This window comes from Hippocampus comes, unplaced genomic scaffold, assembly GCF_001891065.2.
Source record: "Hippocampus comes isolate QL1 unplaced genomic scaffold, H_comes_QL1_v1.1 scaffold45, whole genome shotgun sequence".
NCBI lineage: Eukaryota > Metazoa > Chordata > Actinopteri > Syngnathiformes > Syngnathidae > Hippocampus > Hippocampus comes.
In genome coordinates, this window is record NW_017805783.1 from 1,739,788 (window position 1) to 1,758,548 (window position 18,761).

Consider the following 18,761-nt stretch of genomic DNA (forward strand, 5'->3'; position numbering starts at 1 on the left):
GGCCATTCTGCCTGCCTTATCGGAGGGTGCTGCCAAGTCAATATGAGAAGCTGAGAATGGCTGGAAGAAAAGATGAGATGGAAGAAAAGGGCATAATTCGGAAATCCACTAGTGAATATGCGTCTCCATTGGTTCTAGTGTGGAAGAAGAATGGGGATTTGTGCATCTGCACAGATTTCAGGTGGCTTAATACGAGGACACAGCGGGATGCTCGCCCACTCCCCCATCAGGCTGATGCTCTTGCTGCACTTGGTGGAAATGTCTTCTTCTCCACCATGGACCTCACCTCAGGATTCTATAACGTGCCTCTGTTTGAGGATCACAAGAAGTACACTGTGTTTTCGACTCCTTTTGGCCTGCACGAATATAATTGGATGCCACGAGGTTTATCGAACAGCCCGGCTACATTCATGCGGATGATGCTTTCCATTTTTGGGGACAAGAACTTCACTAGCCTTTTGTGCTATCTTGACGATCTTATGGTCTTTGGTCCGACAGAACAGAGTGCGCTTGAGCGATTGGAGATGGTTTTCTCCCGCTTGAAGAATCATAACCTCGGGCGAGTGCCGAAGAAGTGTCACTTTCTTTGGAGATCTGTGAAGTTCGTCTGCCATGTCAGAGTCAGGGGTACAGACGGACCCCAGAATTGTGGACGCTATAAACAGGATGCAGGTGTCCGACTTGATGGACAGTGATGGCCTCACTCCCTCGCAGAAGACAAGGTCTTTCTTGGGGATGGTGCTGTATTATCAGCACTTTATTGAAGATTGCTCCATCAAGGCTAAGCCCTTTTTCAAGCTCCTTTCAGGCCAGGGAACTGGTGGTAGAGCCATACGAGGGGTGAAGCCTGAATTGCACCCTTCAAGTCATGTGAAGTTGACAGTGGAGGACTGGACCACCAAGTGTCAAAATGCCTTTGAGACCTTGAAGCACGATCTGTCACATATAGATAGATAGATAGATAGATAGATAGATAGATAGATAGATAGATAGATAGATAGATAGATTTTGCATATTTTTCCGAAAGGGTTTTGATAATTAATTGGAAAGAAAAAAAATGCATTCCACTGTAGTTTTCATTTTTACCACAAAGTGGCAGCAAGAGTTCGTTGAGTGCTGCAAAGAAGCGTTTGCCTTGGCTTGTGTGCAGGCGTGTGTCAGCAGTCAGCAGTTAGTTATAAATACTTAATTGGTCGTTAAAACAGAAATGAGCACGAATGGGTCGGACGCTGCAGATCCATTTAATATTATCTGAAATCGCAAAGCAGAGTGTTAACTTTGTTTGCAGTCTGTGTGTTGATAGCCATCTTTTGATACGCACACACACACACACACACACACACACACACACACACACACACACACACACGCACACACACACGCACACACACACGCACACACACACACACACACACACACACACACACACACGATTCGGACTGCAGTGAGTATAACTGTGGCTCCTCATCCTCACTGCAGTGTGACGTGGTGGACATTGTGCAGAGTACAGACTGAATAGTCAATCTCACACTCTGCTGTGGGCCCAAGACTAGTGATATCCTACTTCTGCACAATGGATGACAAAAACAGCAGGTTTTTTTGGCAGGGGCTCTTTCGTAGCTCCTCCAGTTCTGCAGGGCTATGGGACATCTGCAATGCAGAAGTCTATATATAGCAGTGGAGGTAGAGGGCGAGAGCGAGAGAGACAGACAGACAGAAGGATGGAGGGGTGTTGGTGGAGAGAAGATGACACTTAAACAAAATAAGAGTCATGTAAACATTAACTATATATGTGTATGTATGTATATATATATATATATTGAGATATTGAGAGAGAGAGAGAGAGAGAGAGAGAGAGAGAGAGAGATTTTTTTTCTAAGAAAATCTGAATGCTGTAAAACTTTCTAGAACAGGGGTGTCAAAGTCATTTTTGTTGTGGGCCACATTGGAGTCACCATTTCCCTTGTAGGGCCATTATGACTGTCAAACCATATCAAGAAGTCAAGAAAAATGGTTTATTCAACTATCGTTGAAGTGACTGTGATTAGGACTCTGGTCACAAGAAAATGCTTAAATGTTATTTATTACATATGAGAATTTGAAATTTTGCAAGATTTTAGCAAGCATCAATCATGGAAGTTGACATGATTGATTTGCTTTCGCGGGCCACATAAAATGATGTGCTGGGCCAGATCTGGCCCCCGGGCCTTGACTTTGACACCGGTGTTCTAGACGGATGTTCTAGAGACAGGTGCCTAAATGTCCATTTGTAAGTCAGTACATAGTACATAAGGTCATTTGGGACACTGGTCAGTAAGTAAGTCAGTAAGTTTCAGTCACCTAAAATCATATTGCAAAGTGTCAGTGAGGAGGAGGATTGCAAACGCATCCCCACAACACTAAATCTGCTGAGTGAAGCACACAAAGCGCCACCACCAGATGAAGGGCATTGCTTCAGCAAGCAACACACGAGATGCCTACGACATGGCATTGATCCGACCTCTGAATTTTCAATGAATCTGCTCACTTTCACATCAATATCCTCACTTCGCAGGCCCATAACTGCGTCATTGCTCTCCAGGTGTCACATGCATTGACACAGGAAGATTTGAACACTCTCTCAAAACAGATGAAACTCCACTGGACTACGACATTCATCCATCCATCCATTACCTGAACCACTGTATACTCACAAGGGTTGCGGGCATACTCAGGGCATACATTATCTTCCTGTGCAGAAGTCCTTTTTTATCGCACCTGGACTTGTGCATTTTTCATTTATGGGCATTCGACCGCCCTGATGTCTCACACACCCACTGTAAGAAAGCTGTGTATGAACTCGGACAGTTCAAAGATACATTTTTCAGTGACTGCGGAGGCCGTCTGGAAGTCATGGAACATGAATTTTCTCCAAGACTTTTGAAGAACATTGAAATAAGTGAAAAAGGTTATAGGCATTGTTTGAATTTGAAAATGCGGGACAGAATATGTGCGCTGCCGCACCGGGGTTAGGGGGGCTATAGAGGGCCATTAGAAATTTGTCGAGCCCACCTTCAGCAACCCTAGCTATTGATTGATTAATTGATTGATTGATTGATTTACATTTAAAACAAAGTTAAGTTCATAAGTGTCCGTTCTATTCCAATATTATTCCTGTTTCTGTGCTTGTGCTGCAGCTGTAATGTGTGTTTGTGATTGGGGGCGAGGGGGTCTTTCAGTAACTTGCTCATTCGCGGCGAAGTTGGAAATAATATCCGAGTGCGTGATGTTTGACTGCGACTGTTCGATACTTAGAGCGTTGCTTAAATTTGTGCACCAAAAACGCTGCGAGGCACGAGGCGCTCCAACTGAGGGCACGGTGCACCAATGCTGGCTCTGTCTTAAAATCTGTGTAGCCTCAGTCAAGCATCTTCAGCAGTTTATTTGATATTCTACATTGAAAAATTATTTTCTCAGCCAAAGTACTTAAATCTCAAGAGACAAAGGCCTTAACGGACGATCCCTCACACCATGCATGGAACCATTAAATCAAGGTTCCACTGTATTGCTGTTGGAATAGAAAAATACAATGTTGTCATGTTTTAAAGTTTCATCTTGTTACATGCTTGATTGACCTCGAAATGCTTTGTTCAGAGCATCTTGCACACAACGGAAGCATAGAGAGATCAAGGAACCCGAGCAGATGGTATCTCACTGTATCTCATAGAGAAAGATTTAACCCTCACTAGTAGACACACTAGCGCCTGTTATCTGACAACTTGGAAACGAAGATTTAACCTTGGACGGAAGGGAGTGCTTGTACACTCCATCATGAGAAAGGGTCACGAGCCAGGTCACAGATGTGTCAGTTCATGGAAATACCGCTTGTTAAAATGTCTACGTTTCTGTTGGTTTATGGATGTTGGTGCTGGTACCAAGAGAATGCTTTGTCTAAGGGGCAACCCAATGGGGCCGTCCAGGGGTGTGGCATGTTCATGAAGATGGGAGTGTTTTTCTGTTATATTACTTGTAATTTGCATATACAATCAATAAAAGGGCCGGCAGAGGTTGCAGAGGTCGGGTGACAGTGGGAAGCGCACACTGAGTGGCTTCTTGGAGAACTGCACCTCCTGCCGGCAGTGAAAGTCGATCTGTTCCTGTGTTCGGGCTTTTGTCAACTGTCCGAGTGAAAATCTCTGACAATTGCCTTGTCATTTTCTGAATATTATGCTGCTAAAACTACTCTATAGGTTCTTCCATCCATCCATCCATCCATTATCCTCACTTGGGTCGTGGGCGTGATGGAGCCTATCCCAGCCGTCTTTGGGCAGCACGCTGGGTACACCCGAAGCAGGCTGCCAACCAATCACAGACACATAGAATAACAACTCAATATCATACCCAGGGCCAATTTAGACTGTTGCATTAAGCTACCATGCATATTTTTGGAATGTGTGAGGAAACAGTGTACCCGGAGAAAACCCCAGGCAGGCCTGTTGAGAACATGCAAACACCACACAGGAAGGCCGGAGCCCGGATTCAAATCCTCAACCTCTGCACTGTGAAGCAGGTGTGCTAACCGGTTGTCCACTGTGCCACCACTATAGCTTAACCTTATTAATAATTCCAAGCACAATTAGAGAAGATTTTCCACCCTTTTCATTTACTTAACTATATTTACACACACACACACACACACACACACACACACACACACACACACACACACACACAATGGCTGTGATTAAATTGTCACAGGTGGTGTTGGCGGTAGCTGCAACTGCAATCCATCTGATCCAGGCTCATTCCTCAGCTCAAGAAGAGAGCAGGCAGGCAGGTGATGAGATGAGGTGATGGTGACACTCAAAAGCCATCATGCTGCTCGGCCCATCAACAAAGATGCATCGATTGCCGCCTCAGAGTTAAAACATGGGCAGGCAGGCCCCCCTGACCATGGTGTGTAAATGGACATATGATTAATGTTTAGCAATTAAAATGTTCGCCAAACAGTCGCCAGACATCCAGCAGACGTTCGCCTATATTTGTTCAAAATTTCCTTGCGACCAGAAAAATCACTAAAACTGATGGTGAATGACAGGCAAACATTTGCGAACCCTGACGAACTCTGGTGTGAACTCACAATTTGCTACCTTCTCCAAAGGTTACAATTGTTCGCCCCTCAGTGGTGTCGGGGCTTAAGGTTAGCCATTTTAAACTTTCAATTAAAATGTGTTTCAGGAGGTCTAACAGCTGCAGTATGCCACCTGTTCAACAGATTGGCAAATAAGTGTATGTTAAATGTATGTGAGTTCTAAGTGTGTTTAGGATAGATTGATTGTTAATTATACAACGCCCGTTTTCATAACTTGGCACAATGAAGGGAGAAAACGGAATTAAAAATATTTTTTCCCCTCTCGTATAGCTTACATCCATGGTGATTGTACTCAGAAGAAGAAAAAATAATCTGTTGTGTCATCGTCATTAGTCCTCCCTTGGTTCCCTTTCCTCCATGTTTTTCATCATGTTATATCAATCAATCAATCTGAATCTAAACCACGGTTTGACTGACTATTGTCCTTTTTTATCTTATGTCATCATCTGTGGATGTTGAGAAAATTAAGACGATCGTGACAAAGTAAGGAACTGAAAGTAGAGATTCCTGGGAATAAAAGTAAAAAGTCATGAGGAAAAGAAATACTCGAGTAGATTACAGATATCTGAAAACTTCAGTACAGTAACAAAGTATATGTCAGGGGTGCCCAAACCTTTTGGACTGAAGATCGACTTTTCGATCAACCAACCTCCCACGATCGACCCGTTACGGCGCACACGCACGCACATACACACGCACGCCATGATGAGCAACAGCCTGACACGGAAGCATGCGACGCACTTTTGCAGTCTGTTAACTATCGTAGCTGACACGTACCGTTTTAAAGTGCTTCCCTCGGACCTCTAGATTCCTATTCTTTGCCCGTGCCCTCGGTGAATTGTACATGAAACAAACTCTGAATGAGAATAATGATAACGATAAAAGATCATAAACTGCAATTGCAGACTGCTGAGCGCTAACAACTTCCGGTGACACAGGTCACGCACCACCGTAAGTTAAAGATTTATGTGCTTTATTTAATTAAATTTTATTTTTATACTTTTTGTGAAAATTAGACTGATAGAATGATTAGGGTGTAGTGTACATTAACACAAAAAATATATTACTAACAAGCACAAAGTCACACAAATGGTTGTTTTGTTTTTTTCTCCTCTACACCCCTCGAGATCGACTTGGCCAGTCCGCGATCTACCGGTCGATCACGATCGACGTCATAGGCACCCCTGGTGTATGTGTTTTGTTACTTTTTACCACTTCCCTGAAACCAAATTTAAGTTTACATGGTGAGAATATGGTGGTCGTCAAAAAGTTCCAAGTTCTGAGGGCGATTCTTTTGCAGTTCAGATGGTGAGAAAAGACAGGTCAGGTCTGTGGTATCTGATTATAATGCAAATTTTTAGGAATATCTTTGGGGGGGGGGGATGAAAATGGCTCCTTCTAACACCTACAATTTATGCAAAGATGCAACACACATCTTTGTACGTGTTTCTAGAGAGGCTCGTACCAGAAGAGAAAAAAGTCGCAGGACATGTTTGGATCATAAATGGCTTTATTTGGCTTTGAGAGAAATATCACTGCATTAGCTAGCAGCATGTACAGTCACAGTTATTTACAAAGCAGATCAACTGGGAAAGTGTCGGTACTCCTCTACTACCTCAGCGTTAGGTACGACAGCGGGTGAGGCCGTGTTGTAGTTTATAGTTTCAGTTATGGTTAAGGCAAGTTTAAATTGAACACACAACAAGCAAATAATGATTACCAACCACGGGTGCAGGATTCAAGCTCTGAGAATCAGGCCATGCATCGTTTCATTCATTTGTCAAGGAGAAGGTAGCGCAAGCAAGTGGGACATGATGAACGGTGCCGTGACTGACACTTCAGATTGGAGTAAAAGGAAAACAAGAACGACAATAAAAGGTTGAGGTGAAAATAGCCCTTGGACGTCCCATCGAACCATGAACCATCTGCCACTTGCAGTCTGAGTGGAGGGCTGTCAGTGTCACTGGCAGCTGCCTGCCACTCAGCCATGCTCACAACGCTACATTCAACAAAAATACGGCCATGATTTTTTTGACAAACACACTTCAACTCGGTTGGTTCTCACAAAGAAGGAAAGAACAGAAAGGAAGCGGGTAAATGAATCGAAGGAAGATACTTGAAAAATGACATGTAACGATAAACTGTACACGCTGTTTGTGTTTCACTCTGTTTCGTTTTTGAATATGCACACAGAGACAGTTTGGTATGACCAACTTCTTCATTCAAGCAAATAAACACACCAGCACGTATGTATACTATATGAGTTGCAATCATTGCTGCATTTTGGCATTGGGATGCAAAGACAAAAAGGTAAATGGCTACGGATGGTTGACGGTGAATGCTGACTTTTTTTTTTCACATTGTATAACATGATGAGGACGGGACACTGATGACAGGGAGGAAGATCCTTCTTTAATTGTGGGACACACAAGGTTGGACCCAAATGGAAGCAATTCATTCTGCTTTACAATCCAGAATGACAAGCTGATGTTACGCAGTGAGCTGGTACTGTTATTATTGCCAAAAAAATAAATAAATAAATAATAAGTCCAGGCCGTCAACTTTTAACTGTCAAAATCTAATAGCACCGTAAAAGTTGGACTTGGCTTTTCGTGTCATGCTTTGTGCATTTGTCTTTAAGTGTGTGTGCTATAGTATGTGCAGTTTTTATTTTGAGGGTTTGATTTTTCTTCATGGTCGTGATTGGCACATCAATTGCTTTCGTAGAGAAAATGATCTCTTTACGGCATCATACGATCTGATCAAGTGCAGATGCATCTCATTCATGTGCTGATTCAGCTACCCCCATCTAAATTCATCATCTTTTACAGGAACACCTTGCAAAGAGACGAAACCGACAGAAAAATAGAATGCTGTGTGTGTGTGTGTGTGTGTGTGTGTGTGTGTGTGTGTGTGTGTGTGTGTGTGTGTGTGTGTGTGTGTGTGTGTGTGTGCGAGCGTGCGTGCGTGCGTGTGTAATTCGTCACTATAGCTTACAAGCAGGAACAATGAGAAATGATGATGATGATGATGAAGAAGAAACTACACAAGCAGTTTAGTTCTTGCTGGTCTTCTCAGTGGGGCTCTCCTTCTTCTTCTCCTTCTCATCCTTCCCTTTTGGCTTCTCCTCCTCTTCCTCGTCCTCGTCCTCCTCAGCATCACCTCCCTCCTGGTCGGCTCCCTCGTCGTCATCCTCTCCCTCCTCCTCATTCTCCTCATCCTCGTCCTCCTTATCCTCTTCTTCTCCCTCCTCTTCCTCTTCCTCTGGTTTGGACTTCCTGTAGGCTCCCAGGGTGTACGTGCGGGACGACATGTAGGAGAAGCCGGGGTAACCGGACTGCACCATGGCACCACCGACGGAGCTGAGGCGGCACTCTTCGCCTTCCAGCAGTTTCCTACACACCCAAGGACCAGTGTAATAGATTACATCGCCACCTTTGTTGCAACTATTATGACAAAAGGGGAACCTTAAATGTGGGGTGACACAACTTGATGATCTGAAATATTTGAATTGCAAGATTCCACAGACTTGCCTTACAGCTGTCATCATAGGACTATTATTGCTGTTGATATAGCTGTTGTTGTGCCCATTGTTCTCCCACTTCTCCATCCTGTTTTCTCCCTCTAGCTATCTTTGCCCCCCCCCTACCCCCACCCCATTCTGCCCCGCTCAAACCAGCTGGCCAAGGCAGACGGTAACGTCATAGTGCCGAGCTTTTGTTTGAGGTTTCTTCAATGTGTAAAGTTACTTGAAATAACTTCAACTGTGAACTGTCCCTGTGGAGATAAAAGTGGCCTGAAATATTTAGATTGTGAATATGCACATACACTGTAAAAATAATAATAAAAATAATAATGTTGGGTTAACTCCAAATTTTAAGGCAGCAAACGTTGGTAACATTTTAAGTTGGGCAACGCAACTGAATACTTTTCTGAAAATTGTCTTTTATGCAACAAAGAGAGGAGAGTTTACATAACTTTAATTGAATGCCAATTTAAAGATATAACTCACAACACCTTGCTGCCATAAATGTCAGTACCGGTAATTTATATTCTAAAGTTTTTGCAACTTAAATTAAATATTTCAGGCCCCCAAAAATAAGTTATTTATTTATTTACAGTGAACTCTACATCTAGATGAGTTGACTATCAAGCCTCCTGACTCCGCTTTGCTACAAACGGAATTGATTGTTGCACGATAGGCGACACTGCTACTAACAATGGCGGTATTGTTAGGAATGTTTCAAACCTGTAAGCGGCTATTTCAATGTCAAGTGCCATTTTGACATTGAGCAGATCCTGGTATTCGCGCAGGTGACGGGACATTTCTCCTTTGGTGCTGCGCAGTGCAGCCTCCAGCTGCTGAATGGTATCCTATAAACACATGCATTGGCATATGGTCAAGCGAAACATCGAAGGAGGTGATCATCCATATAGCAGCTAAGACCTGCATTCAGTGTTCGTATTTTGTGAATTGTAGTCTGAATCGTTAAATACTTCCTGTCTTCCCTCCTACCTGCATGTCTCCAATTTCATTGTTGTGACGATCCTCCATCTCAGCAATCTGCCGCTCGAGGGCCTCATTATGGCCCCTGAGGGCCTCAATCTCCAGGGTGCGGGCTTGCACCTGCCTGCGGTACTCGGTCAGCTCCTCCTTGGAGTGCTTGATGGCATCCTGGTTGCGAGCAGCGGCCTCGGTCACCGTTGCAAACTTGGAACGATACCATTCCTCTGCCTGGGCTTGGTTCCTACATGACAGGTTCTCATACTGAGCCCTGATGTCCTTCAGGGCTGCAGCCAGGTCCGGTTTGCTCATGTCCATCTCCACTGACACCTGGACAGAAGAGGGTTCAGGGATTCTACTGTTTGGTTTTCAAAGGCATTTTAGATATGGATTTTATAATTGCAATTTTGGAGGGAGTAAGTGTAGTCTAGTTCAGTGGTTCTTCACCTTTTTAGAGGTACTGAACCCTACCAGTTAATCTGCACATTCACCGAACCCTTCATGAGTGATAAAAAAAAAAAAAAATATATATATATAGTTTTTTTAATTGTACGACGCACTATCACGATAGTCACACGTTGAATACAAAGCGAACTAAATTCCCCACAGCACTGATTGGACGTGCAATGTCATGTGTTCATCTGCAGCCAGTGATGGCCAAGCGGGCGTGTTATAACTAATTAACATTTTGAGTCGCGTCTGTCCTACCCTCCATGGCAGAGGCTCCGTCGAATCCCTGAGACCGACTCACAGAACTCCTGGGGTTCGATCGAACCCAGGTTAAGAAACACTGGTCTAGTTGATGGTGCTTGTGTTGCATTGCTTCATCAAAATCATTAAGATGCGCCTAACTGGCCAGTGAATGTGCATTTGATCTATGCACTTATGAGGTGGATTGTTGGAGGCCTGAATTGAATGCTTAACTGCTGACTCGAGCTTCTGCTGTGCAGTCACAAGCTTACATGGTGAAAAACTGCTTACGGTGAAATGGCAATACCCTGGAGAAATCAACCTGCAACAACCATCTCTCACTATATTGACTCCACTATAAGTTACGTTAACTCACAGAGGTCTTGAATTTTCCTTGCTTTAAACCTGATTGTACAATACTGTACAGAAGTATGAATAACAGATTAGAAGTGGGAGTAAATTATATATTTTGAATTTATTGCTGCAGTGAAACCTTGTTTTTTTTATGTTTATTACTGTGCTGCTAGTAGAATAGCTCCTTTTTCAGAAGTTGTGAAGAGCAAGTCAGGGGGCCTGTCCTGACCACTGCGCCTCGGGGAGACCACACCCTTCAATGATGCGTTATTTCTGCGCATTTTTCAACCCCCCCTCCCCCACCCCCTCACTCCCCTCTTCTCAAATGTAACTGATTTGTTCCCTTAGAACACAGGTGTCAAACCCAAGGCCTGGGGGCCAGATCTGGCCCGCCACATCATTTTATGTGGCCCTCGAAACCAAATCAAAGATGGTAACTTTCATGATGCTTGCTAAAATCCTGACCAACATTTCAAATTCTCATTTGCAATAAATACGAGTGATACTTTCAGCATTTTGTTGTTACCAAACCCCTGATTTCAGTCATAAAGACCCTCAAAGGGAAACTGTCACTAAAATCTGGCCCGTGACAAAATGAATTTGACATCCCTGCCTTAGAACTATCAATACAATCACAAGTTAAAATGTCTTTCTGTATTGCTCAGTAATGTAGGATTCACTTCTCGAGTACACCATTTTTTTCATGAATACAACTCTGCCAGTGCTGTGACTGTTTTTGTATTGTATGTGTACGGGATAGACAGCTAGACAGATGAGGTTCTACATCTGAAAGTTGTCACCGGTCATAAGAGCTTGTAAAAAGGGTGGGACCACGGATCTGAAATATAGTGAACTGCCGTAGCCTACCATAAGGTTGCTTGAGTGCGCATTAATTCAATAAGGCAGAATGCGTCAAATCGCGATTAAAAAAAACGGCTGGGTGGTTTATTTACATTCCAGCATGGTACAATATTAGCTAATGTAGCATCTGTACAATATTAAAATGCAATACGCAGCAGAGCTGCAGTGCCATTGTGGTGCACTACTGCCGTGTAGCACAATACTGTATTGTGCTTTATGTCGAGCTCGTAAAGTTTGTAAACTGTAATGTACCCAAGTATAGGCGGGACACGTAAGGCTTCGCTTACCTGCGTGGCCTGCAGGGACGACTGCATCTCTTGCAGCTCCTCCTCGTGAACTTTCCTCAGGAAAGCGATCTCATCCAGCAGCGACTCGACTTTCTTCTCGAGCTCCAGGCGCGCCAAGGTGGCGTCGTCCACGTCCTTGCGGTAGCCCTTCAAGGTGTTCTCCGCCTCCTCCCGCAGCCTGGTCTCCTCGTCGAGCTTCTCCCGCAGGCGCTCCAGAGCCTCGTTCATCTGGACGCAGTCCAGGTGCATCTGGTTCTTCTCGTGGGTCAGCTCCTCGACGCGCGCGCGGAGCTCACGGATCTCCTGCTCGTAGAGCTCGTGAAGGCGCGACGGCTCGCTGTTGCGTTGCCGCAGCAACGTCACCTCCGCCTCGAGAACTTTGTTCTGCTGCTCCAGGTTGTGCACTTTCTCGATGAAGGACACGAAGCGGTCGTTGAGCCCCTGCAGTTGTTCCTTCTCGTTGGTTCGGATGATCTTGAGTTCGTTGGTGACCGCCGTGGACTGGCTCAGGTCCACCATGGAGTCCTGCATGGAGGAGGAGAAGACGCGACCGGGCGCGGCGCTCCTGCGGTAGCTGCTGGACGAGATGACCGTGGGGGAGCCATAGGTGCGACTGCGGTACCCCGAGGAGTGCACACGGGACGGGCTGCTGCTGATGCTACTGATCATCCCCGCACGCCCGGCACGCGGGGCATCGCCGAATATCTTCCGATAGGAACTGCTGCTATACATTTCACTTGAGTAGCTCATGTTTTCTTTGCCACTTGCTGGTGTGTGCCGAGCCGTAAAAGTGGAGCGAGTGTGAGACACAAAGTGAGTCCAAGCGCGGTGTGCGTGCAGTGATCGAGTTCCACGCAGGTACTTTTATAGGGAGGGGCGCCTGCGCATCATCTGACGCAGAAACAACGGTAGAGGGGATGGATGGATGCGGGGGCAGCGATTTGGGAGGGGACCTGCTATCCCATGCAGATTCCTCAACCCTCTTGGGAGACAAGAATTCACTCATTCAGCGTCTCTTTGCTGTAGTGTCACCCAAGCATCGACATGCAACTCGACAAAACAAAACACTTGGGACACGTGTGTCCATCTAAAATTCACTCTCAACGTGACGACATGTCATTGCAAGCAGGTGATGACAAAAAAAATAAAATAAAGGATTTTCTCATTGCCACCAGGAGATTTGACATCCCTGGAGTGCTTATTGTTCTTTTATCCGCTGTCATTGCAGAAATGGGATCGATGTGGGGCCCACAGCTGTTTGCCGGGGTGCGTTTTGTTATACTGCAGTCTGCCCCCACCCCTTCCTATCCCCACCTCTGCATTGAGACTAACACTTTTATGATATGCTCTCACACTCCCTAGAACGTGAAAACTTGCATATGTGTTTCTGCTTAAGAGGGGATGTAGCTTACCGCCAAGGATTTGATTGTTGCTTGATTTTTACCAGTCGTTACTTGATTATTAATTACTGCAATTGGAGTGTATCCTGCCTGCAACCCGATGACAGCCGGGATAGGCTCCAGCACGCCTGTGACCGTTGTGAAGATAAGCGGTTTGGAAAATTGTGGTTATTAATTAACGTCAACTAACATTTCTCTCTCGCAGGATTATACCATTTAAGTGCGGCGAGTGTCTACACGAAGTGTCACAAAACAATTCATTCTTGATTGTCACCCCAAGGTCACGGCATCTATAATATTCAGTCATCCGATGACATTGAAGTGATGTCTCGATCTGTTTCTGGCCTTGGTGCTTCTCCAGGCTGGTTTTGAGATGAGACCACACCCCTGCACTCACACACAGCCTGCAGCCTTGCCACCTCGATACAATGAGGATGAGCCAATGCGAAGTCACTAGAAATAACTTTTAAACAATATTTCCAATGTACAGTACCTTATATTATCAACCGTACTTGTCACCATACGTTTTATTTATGATTCTATGCAATTTATCCAATAGGTGGTACCACACACTCTTTGGTCCATCATTGTTTCCCCACATCCCCAAATAATCTTCTCACTTAGACACTTTTAATGCAGTCATCATGTTGGAGTATTCCTACTTTCATTTTTGATTACCGGTATTCTTACGCATCCACTCATGCGGTCATTCATATAAGGTAGACACAATATAATGTGGATTTAGTTCATCACTTTTGTTGGTTGGAAGGCATTAGGTCTATAATAGATCTGTTGGCCCACTAAAGCAAAGGGAATAACAATCAAAGACAGTATGCAGTGTTGCACCTAGCCGCTTTGCAGGGAGTGGTGGTGACACAAGCGCCATTTGAAGAGGTGGGGCGGCGCGTGGGCTGACAGTGACTCAGCAGGATGGGAAAAGTCGCTGCTCGCTGGTACTATCATCCTCTCACAAGCACATCCACCATACTCTGGATGCAGTTACTAATAGAAATGGTCAAGAGATACCACAGTTATTGGATTCATTCAGTTAACATATAAACAAACAAATTGCAAATCACCAAAGCCAAATACAGCTGTGACATTAGCAAACAGAGCACTCAGGCACTATGATGTCATTTTCAGTTGACAGTAAGTGTGGCAGTACAAGGCAAAATGAAAGCCCCTTAAATAGATAAAAAAGGTGGATTTTTCTGCTTAATTCATATTCCACAAACACAATATTAATCGGAATACTGTGTTTGGACTAGTGGGTGTGCATAGGATATAAAGTATTACTTTATTTTTTAAAATCTGACTTCCCATCTAATGAAAGAAAAACTAAAATGAATTAATAATAACCATACATCCATCCATCCATTTTTTAATCCGCTTATCCTCAAAAGGGTCCCAGCTGTCATAGTAGTAGGTGTCATAAACCCTGAACTGGTTGCAAGCCAACCGCAGGACACACGTAGACGAACAACCATCAGCGCTCGCACTCACACCGAGGGACCATTTAGAGCAGGCATGTCCAGCTCCGGGCCTGGAGGGCCACCGTCCTGCCTGTTTTCCATCTCTCTCGACTGCAACACACCTGATTCAGATGATCAGCTCATCAGCCAGCTCTGAAGCAGCATTAGAACATTCCTGATTATTTGAATCAGGTGTGTTGCTCCTGGGAGAGCCGGAAAACAGGCAGGACAGCGGCCCTTGAGGACCGACTTTGGACACCCCTGATTTAGAGTCTTTCATTAACCTGCCACACATGTTTTTGGAATTATGGGAGGAAACCAGAGTGCCTTCCACGAGCCCTGATCTAAATCCTATTGAACATCTTGAAGAGGTGAAACATGCCGCCTGGAGAAGCCACCCTTCAAATCTTCGACAACTGCATCAGTTTGCTCATGAAGAGTGGGCCAAAATACCCGCTGAGAGATATAGAAGTCAGATTTAGCATTATAAAAATCATTTGTAGTTGTTTTTTCAAAAGGTTGTGGGGGAAGGGGGGGAGGGGGCCCAGTTAATTATAACCATAATTTTTGTTCGGCCTGTTTCATTTGTTTGTTTGTTTTTTAAATAATTCTCCTGAATCACAATTCAAAAGCAATGTCTTTTGAATTCCATTGGGTAATTTTATTATTATTATTTATTTTTCAGAAACCGAGGGGTACACAAAAAAGAAAGTCCGTGGACTATTTTGACATGCAGACCCAGTTGTCAGAAGTGTTATTCAGTCACAAACAAGAAGATGGTGCTGTCCTTCCAGCAGACACTCTTGGCGTTGTCACGGCTTTCCGAAAAATGGCGGACAGAAGGCAGCAGCAACGCCTCTCCTTCATACAGATAATCAATGTCTAAAATACACGGACGAACACGCTCAATGTCAAAGGAAACAGACGTGATGGTTGTTTACAAAAGGAAACCAGCAGTGTATTTAGTATATATGTTGTTGGGGTTCTCAGAATGTGAGGATACAGGCTTGCGTTTTCATTTCCCAATGGAATAACATACAGTAGGCTTCATTTTAATGGATACTACCGTTAAAGTGACGCAGTTGTCCAAATTTGGCTTTCAGCCATCACTGAACGTTAATAACAATCTTTGAAATTAAAGCTTTGTAACCACAGGTCACTTCACTGGGGAAACCTGCAATACCATAATGACAATTACACATAGGACGATTCATTTTGCCTTATATTAGTACATTAGTGCCCCGTTTACATTGACACATAACAACACATTGATTCTTATCATTTTTCTCTCGATACGCTGCTTTCCTCCCGCTGTTCTCACAACATTCGCAAAACATGCATGTACTGTACAGTTAAACAATGACTGTAAATTGACCAGAAGGAATGTGAGTAATAATAAGTTACTTTCTACATGTCATTGTAGTGTAGAACTGCACTGCATCAGTCAATGTCTGCAATGTGTATATTCAATGACATACTAAAATCTGAAACACTGATCATGCTTTTGAAAACGTCAGCTTGCCATTAAGGAAGGGGCGGAGCTACATGGTGGCTTCATGCAGTGGCGTTAGAGATCAATTTCACTGAGGGGGCCTGGCTGGGGCCAGCGGTTTTGATAAAGGGGCACATTCAACCCAGGCAAAACAGACAACGATTCAAAATCTTATTTGACTTTTTATTTTCATCAAACTTTTAAACCTTTGCAGACATAAGGCGTAGAAAAAAAAGTAGTGTGTTTCCGGTAACCCGACCGACCGAGAATTTCTACGTCGAAAAAAAACTTTACGGTCGGCATTTTTTTCAAACAACCCTCTACATTTTTGTGTAGAGGGTTTACATCAGTGCAAACTCTCGCGAAATTCACGTTGAGGGCGTGCGTCGTTTGCCCTGTCGTCTGTCAATAACATTGAAACATGGCGGCGGCCGCGATCTCGGACAACAGTTTAAACCGCGTTTTCTGTGTTACAGTCGCGTGCTCGCATCGTAATGTTAAGAAAATAGCATCCATTGATGTATCGTAAAAATAAAGCGAACAATTTGATGAACACCACGGGCCGAGTAAAAACCGAGGGCGGAGGAGGACGGCAGAGGAGGACGGCAGAGGAGGACGGCAGAGGAGGACGGCAGAGGAGCATTACAGTGCCGATGAAAAACAGTATAATAATCACAGTAGTACTGAATTAAGTGCTGATAAAAGATTCATATCGGTGCAGATCTTGTAGAACAGTCTTAAGCTGCATTATACATAACATTATACACAACTGCATTCTGCGATGTTGGTGATTTCTGGCAAACCGTCCGAAGTGATTCAAGATTCAATGCTTTTGACCTCCTAGACTCAATGCTAAATTCACGAAGATTGCTTAATCTATCATCATTCATAGTGGACATGAGGTATGTTTTCACAAAATTTAATGTGGAAAAACTCCGTTGTGCATTGGCGGGTCTTCTTTACATTTGCTGATGTCTGTGGAGAAAGACAAACCCAATAGATGTAAACATCATTTTTGCATGGACACAGCATACACACTAACCTGCTACACTTATACTGTTGAAGGAAAATAGATACACATAATTGTCTACAACGTATTAATGAAGGCTATTTATTAATTGCATTCATGAGTGTTTTGAAAGGCGCTTATAAATGTAATGTATTATTATTATTATTATTAATTCATTCATTTATTGTATTCAGTACATTTAAATTAATACATTCTTAAGCCTGACCAGGGACTAAAATTGCAAATACACTGAAGCTAAATGTTTTACATGCATCTAATTGTCCTAATTTTAAAAGGCAATGTCTTGTATATTGTTCCTGTTAAATAAACATTAAAAAATAAAAAGGGATATTAAAAGAAGTTACACAAACACATACACGAGCGCGCGTGCGTACACTCGCACACACACACACACGCACGCATGCACACACGCAGACAGTCTCAGTCTCAGCTTCCTCATTCTCAGGATCTTCATCTGTTACGGGCTTGCTTGCTTTTGTGTTGTGGTCTTACCTTGACAATATGACATCACTCGTCGTGGTAATCTTGGGACTACTTCTCTGCTTCTTTTTTCAGTGGTGCAGCGCATTAAAAGGTCCGACTACAATGTTAAGCCAAGCACTTTAGTTCCACCTTTGGCATCGTCAACTGGTGGGTGGGGGGGGGGGCAGAATCAGTGCTACAGGGGCACTGGCCCCTGTTGGCCCTTCCCCAGAACTGCCACTGGCTACATGGCCGAGGCCACCCCTTGTCACTCCCTGGACACCCTTCCATCTACTTGTGGGAAAATGTTAATATCTGTAATTTTTCTGCCATTTTTGACATGTATACAGACATGCAGTATTCTTAGACCCCTTGATAGTCTGCTACAACTTCTTTATATTAACTGTATATTTAAATAATATATACACAATTGATTTGAATGCAAATTCTAAAATAATCGGCTCAAGTACAGAACATTTGATTCTTGCAGTCACGATCAAACAAAATCCTTACTTTTACGCCACAGCAAGTAAACAACATGGCTGAGTCATTGTTTATCATACTACCATCTACTGAAGAAGAAGTACTTTTAGGAAGAGTATATCTGTGGGGTTTTGTGTGTGTGTGTGTGCGTGTGTGTGTGTGTGTGTGTGTGTGTGTGTGTGTGTGTGTGTGTGTGTGTGTGTGTGTGTAAGGGACAGTGGCGGGCCGTGCATTTCAACCTTAGGCCTTCAGTGACGTCACATACATACACAATATCGGCTCGTCAAGCAGCACTTAATTTCAGGAGCATTTAAAACAGGGGTGTCAAACATACGGCCCGCGGGTCGGAACCGGCCCGCAAGTAGGTTCAATCAGGCCCGCAGGATAATGTAAAAGTGAGCCTCAGTCTTTCACTGAGACAGACCCAACACAGCAGACGCTGTCACGGTCATGTGAATACTTTCTTCTTTACACATTTAATAGCACTCTCCTTAGTTTGTAAGGTGTAGGCAGGGATTACATTTAGATTTTATATGCACGTGTAAATGCTTTAAAACTTGCTTTCTTTATGAATCTTGTTTAATCTTAAAGTGCA

General features: G+C 43.9%; 1 protein-coding gene across 1 annotated transcript; it reads right to left on the reverse strand.

The window, feature by feature from the left end:
• Nucleotides 1–8,040: 8,040 nt before the first annotated feature.
• On the reverse strand, nt 8,041–12,900 carry neff1 (neuronal intermediate filament family member 1). Its single transcript, XM_019885129.1, has 4 exons — nt 11,828–12,900; nt 9,648–9,965; nt 9,381–9,505; nt 8,041–8,526 (listed from the first exon to the last, which is right to left on the reverse strand). The coding sequence occupies exons 1-4, from the start codon at nt 12,575–12,577 to the stop codon at nt 8,187–8,189; spliced, it is 1,533 nt and encodes a 510-aa protein (XP_019740688.1). The 5' UTR covers nt 12,578–12,900; the 3' UTR covers nt 8,041–8,186.
• Nucleotides 12,901–18,761: the final 5,861 nt, after the last annotated feature.

Bases quoted from the DNA above. Each gene is read 5' to 3' on its own strand.
- neff1 (XM_019885129.1), bottom strand. From the start codon at position 12,577: ATGAGCTACTCAAGTGAAATGTATAGCAGCAGTTCCTATCGGAAGATA. The intron at 9,966-11,827 runs GTAAGCGAAGCC...TCTTCTGTCCAG, and splicing joins CGTCCCTGCAGGCCACGCAG to GTGTCAGTGGAGATGGACAT. The intron at 8,527-9,380 runs GTTTGAAACATT...TTGGGTGTGTAG, and splicing joins ATTGAAATAGCCGCTTACAG to GAAACTGCTGGAAGGCGAAG.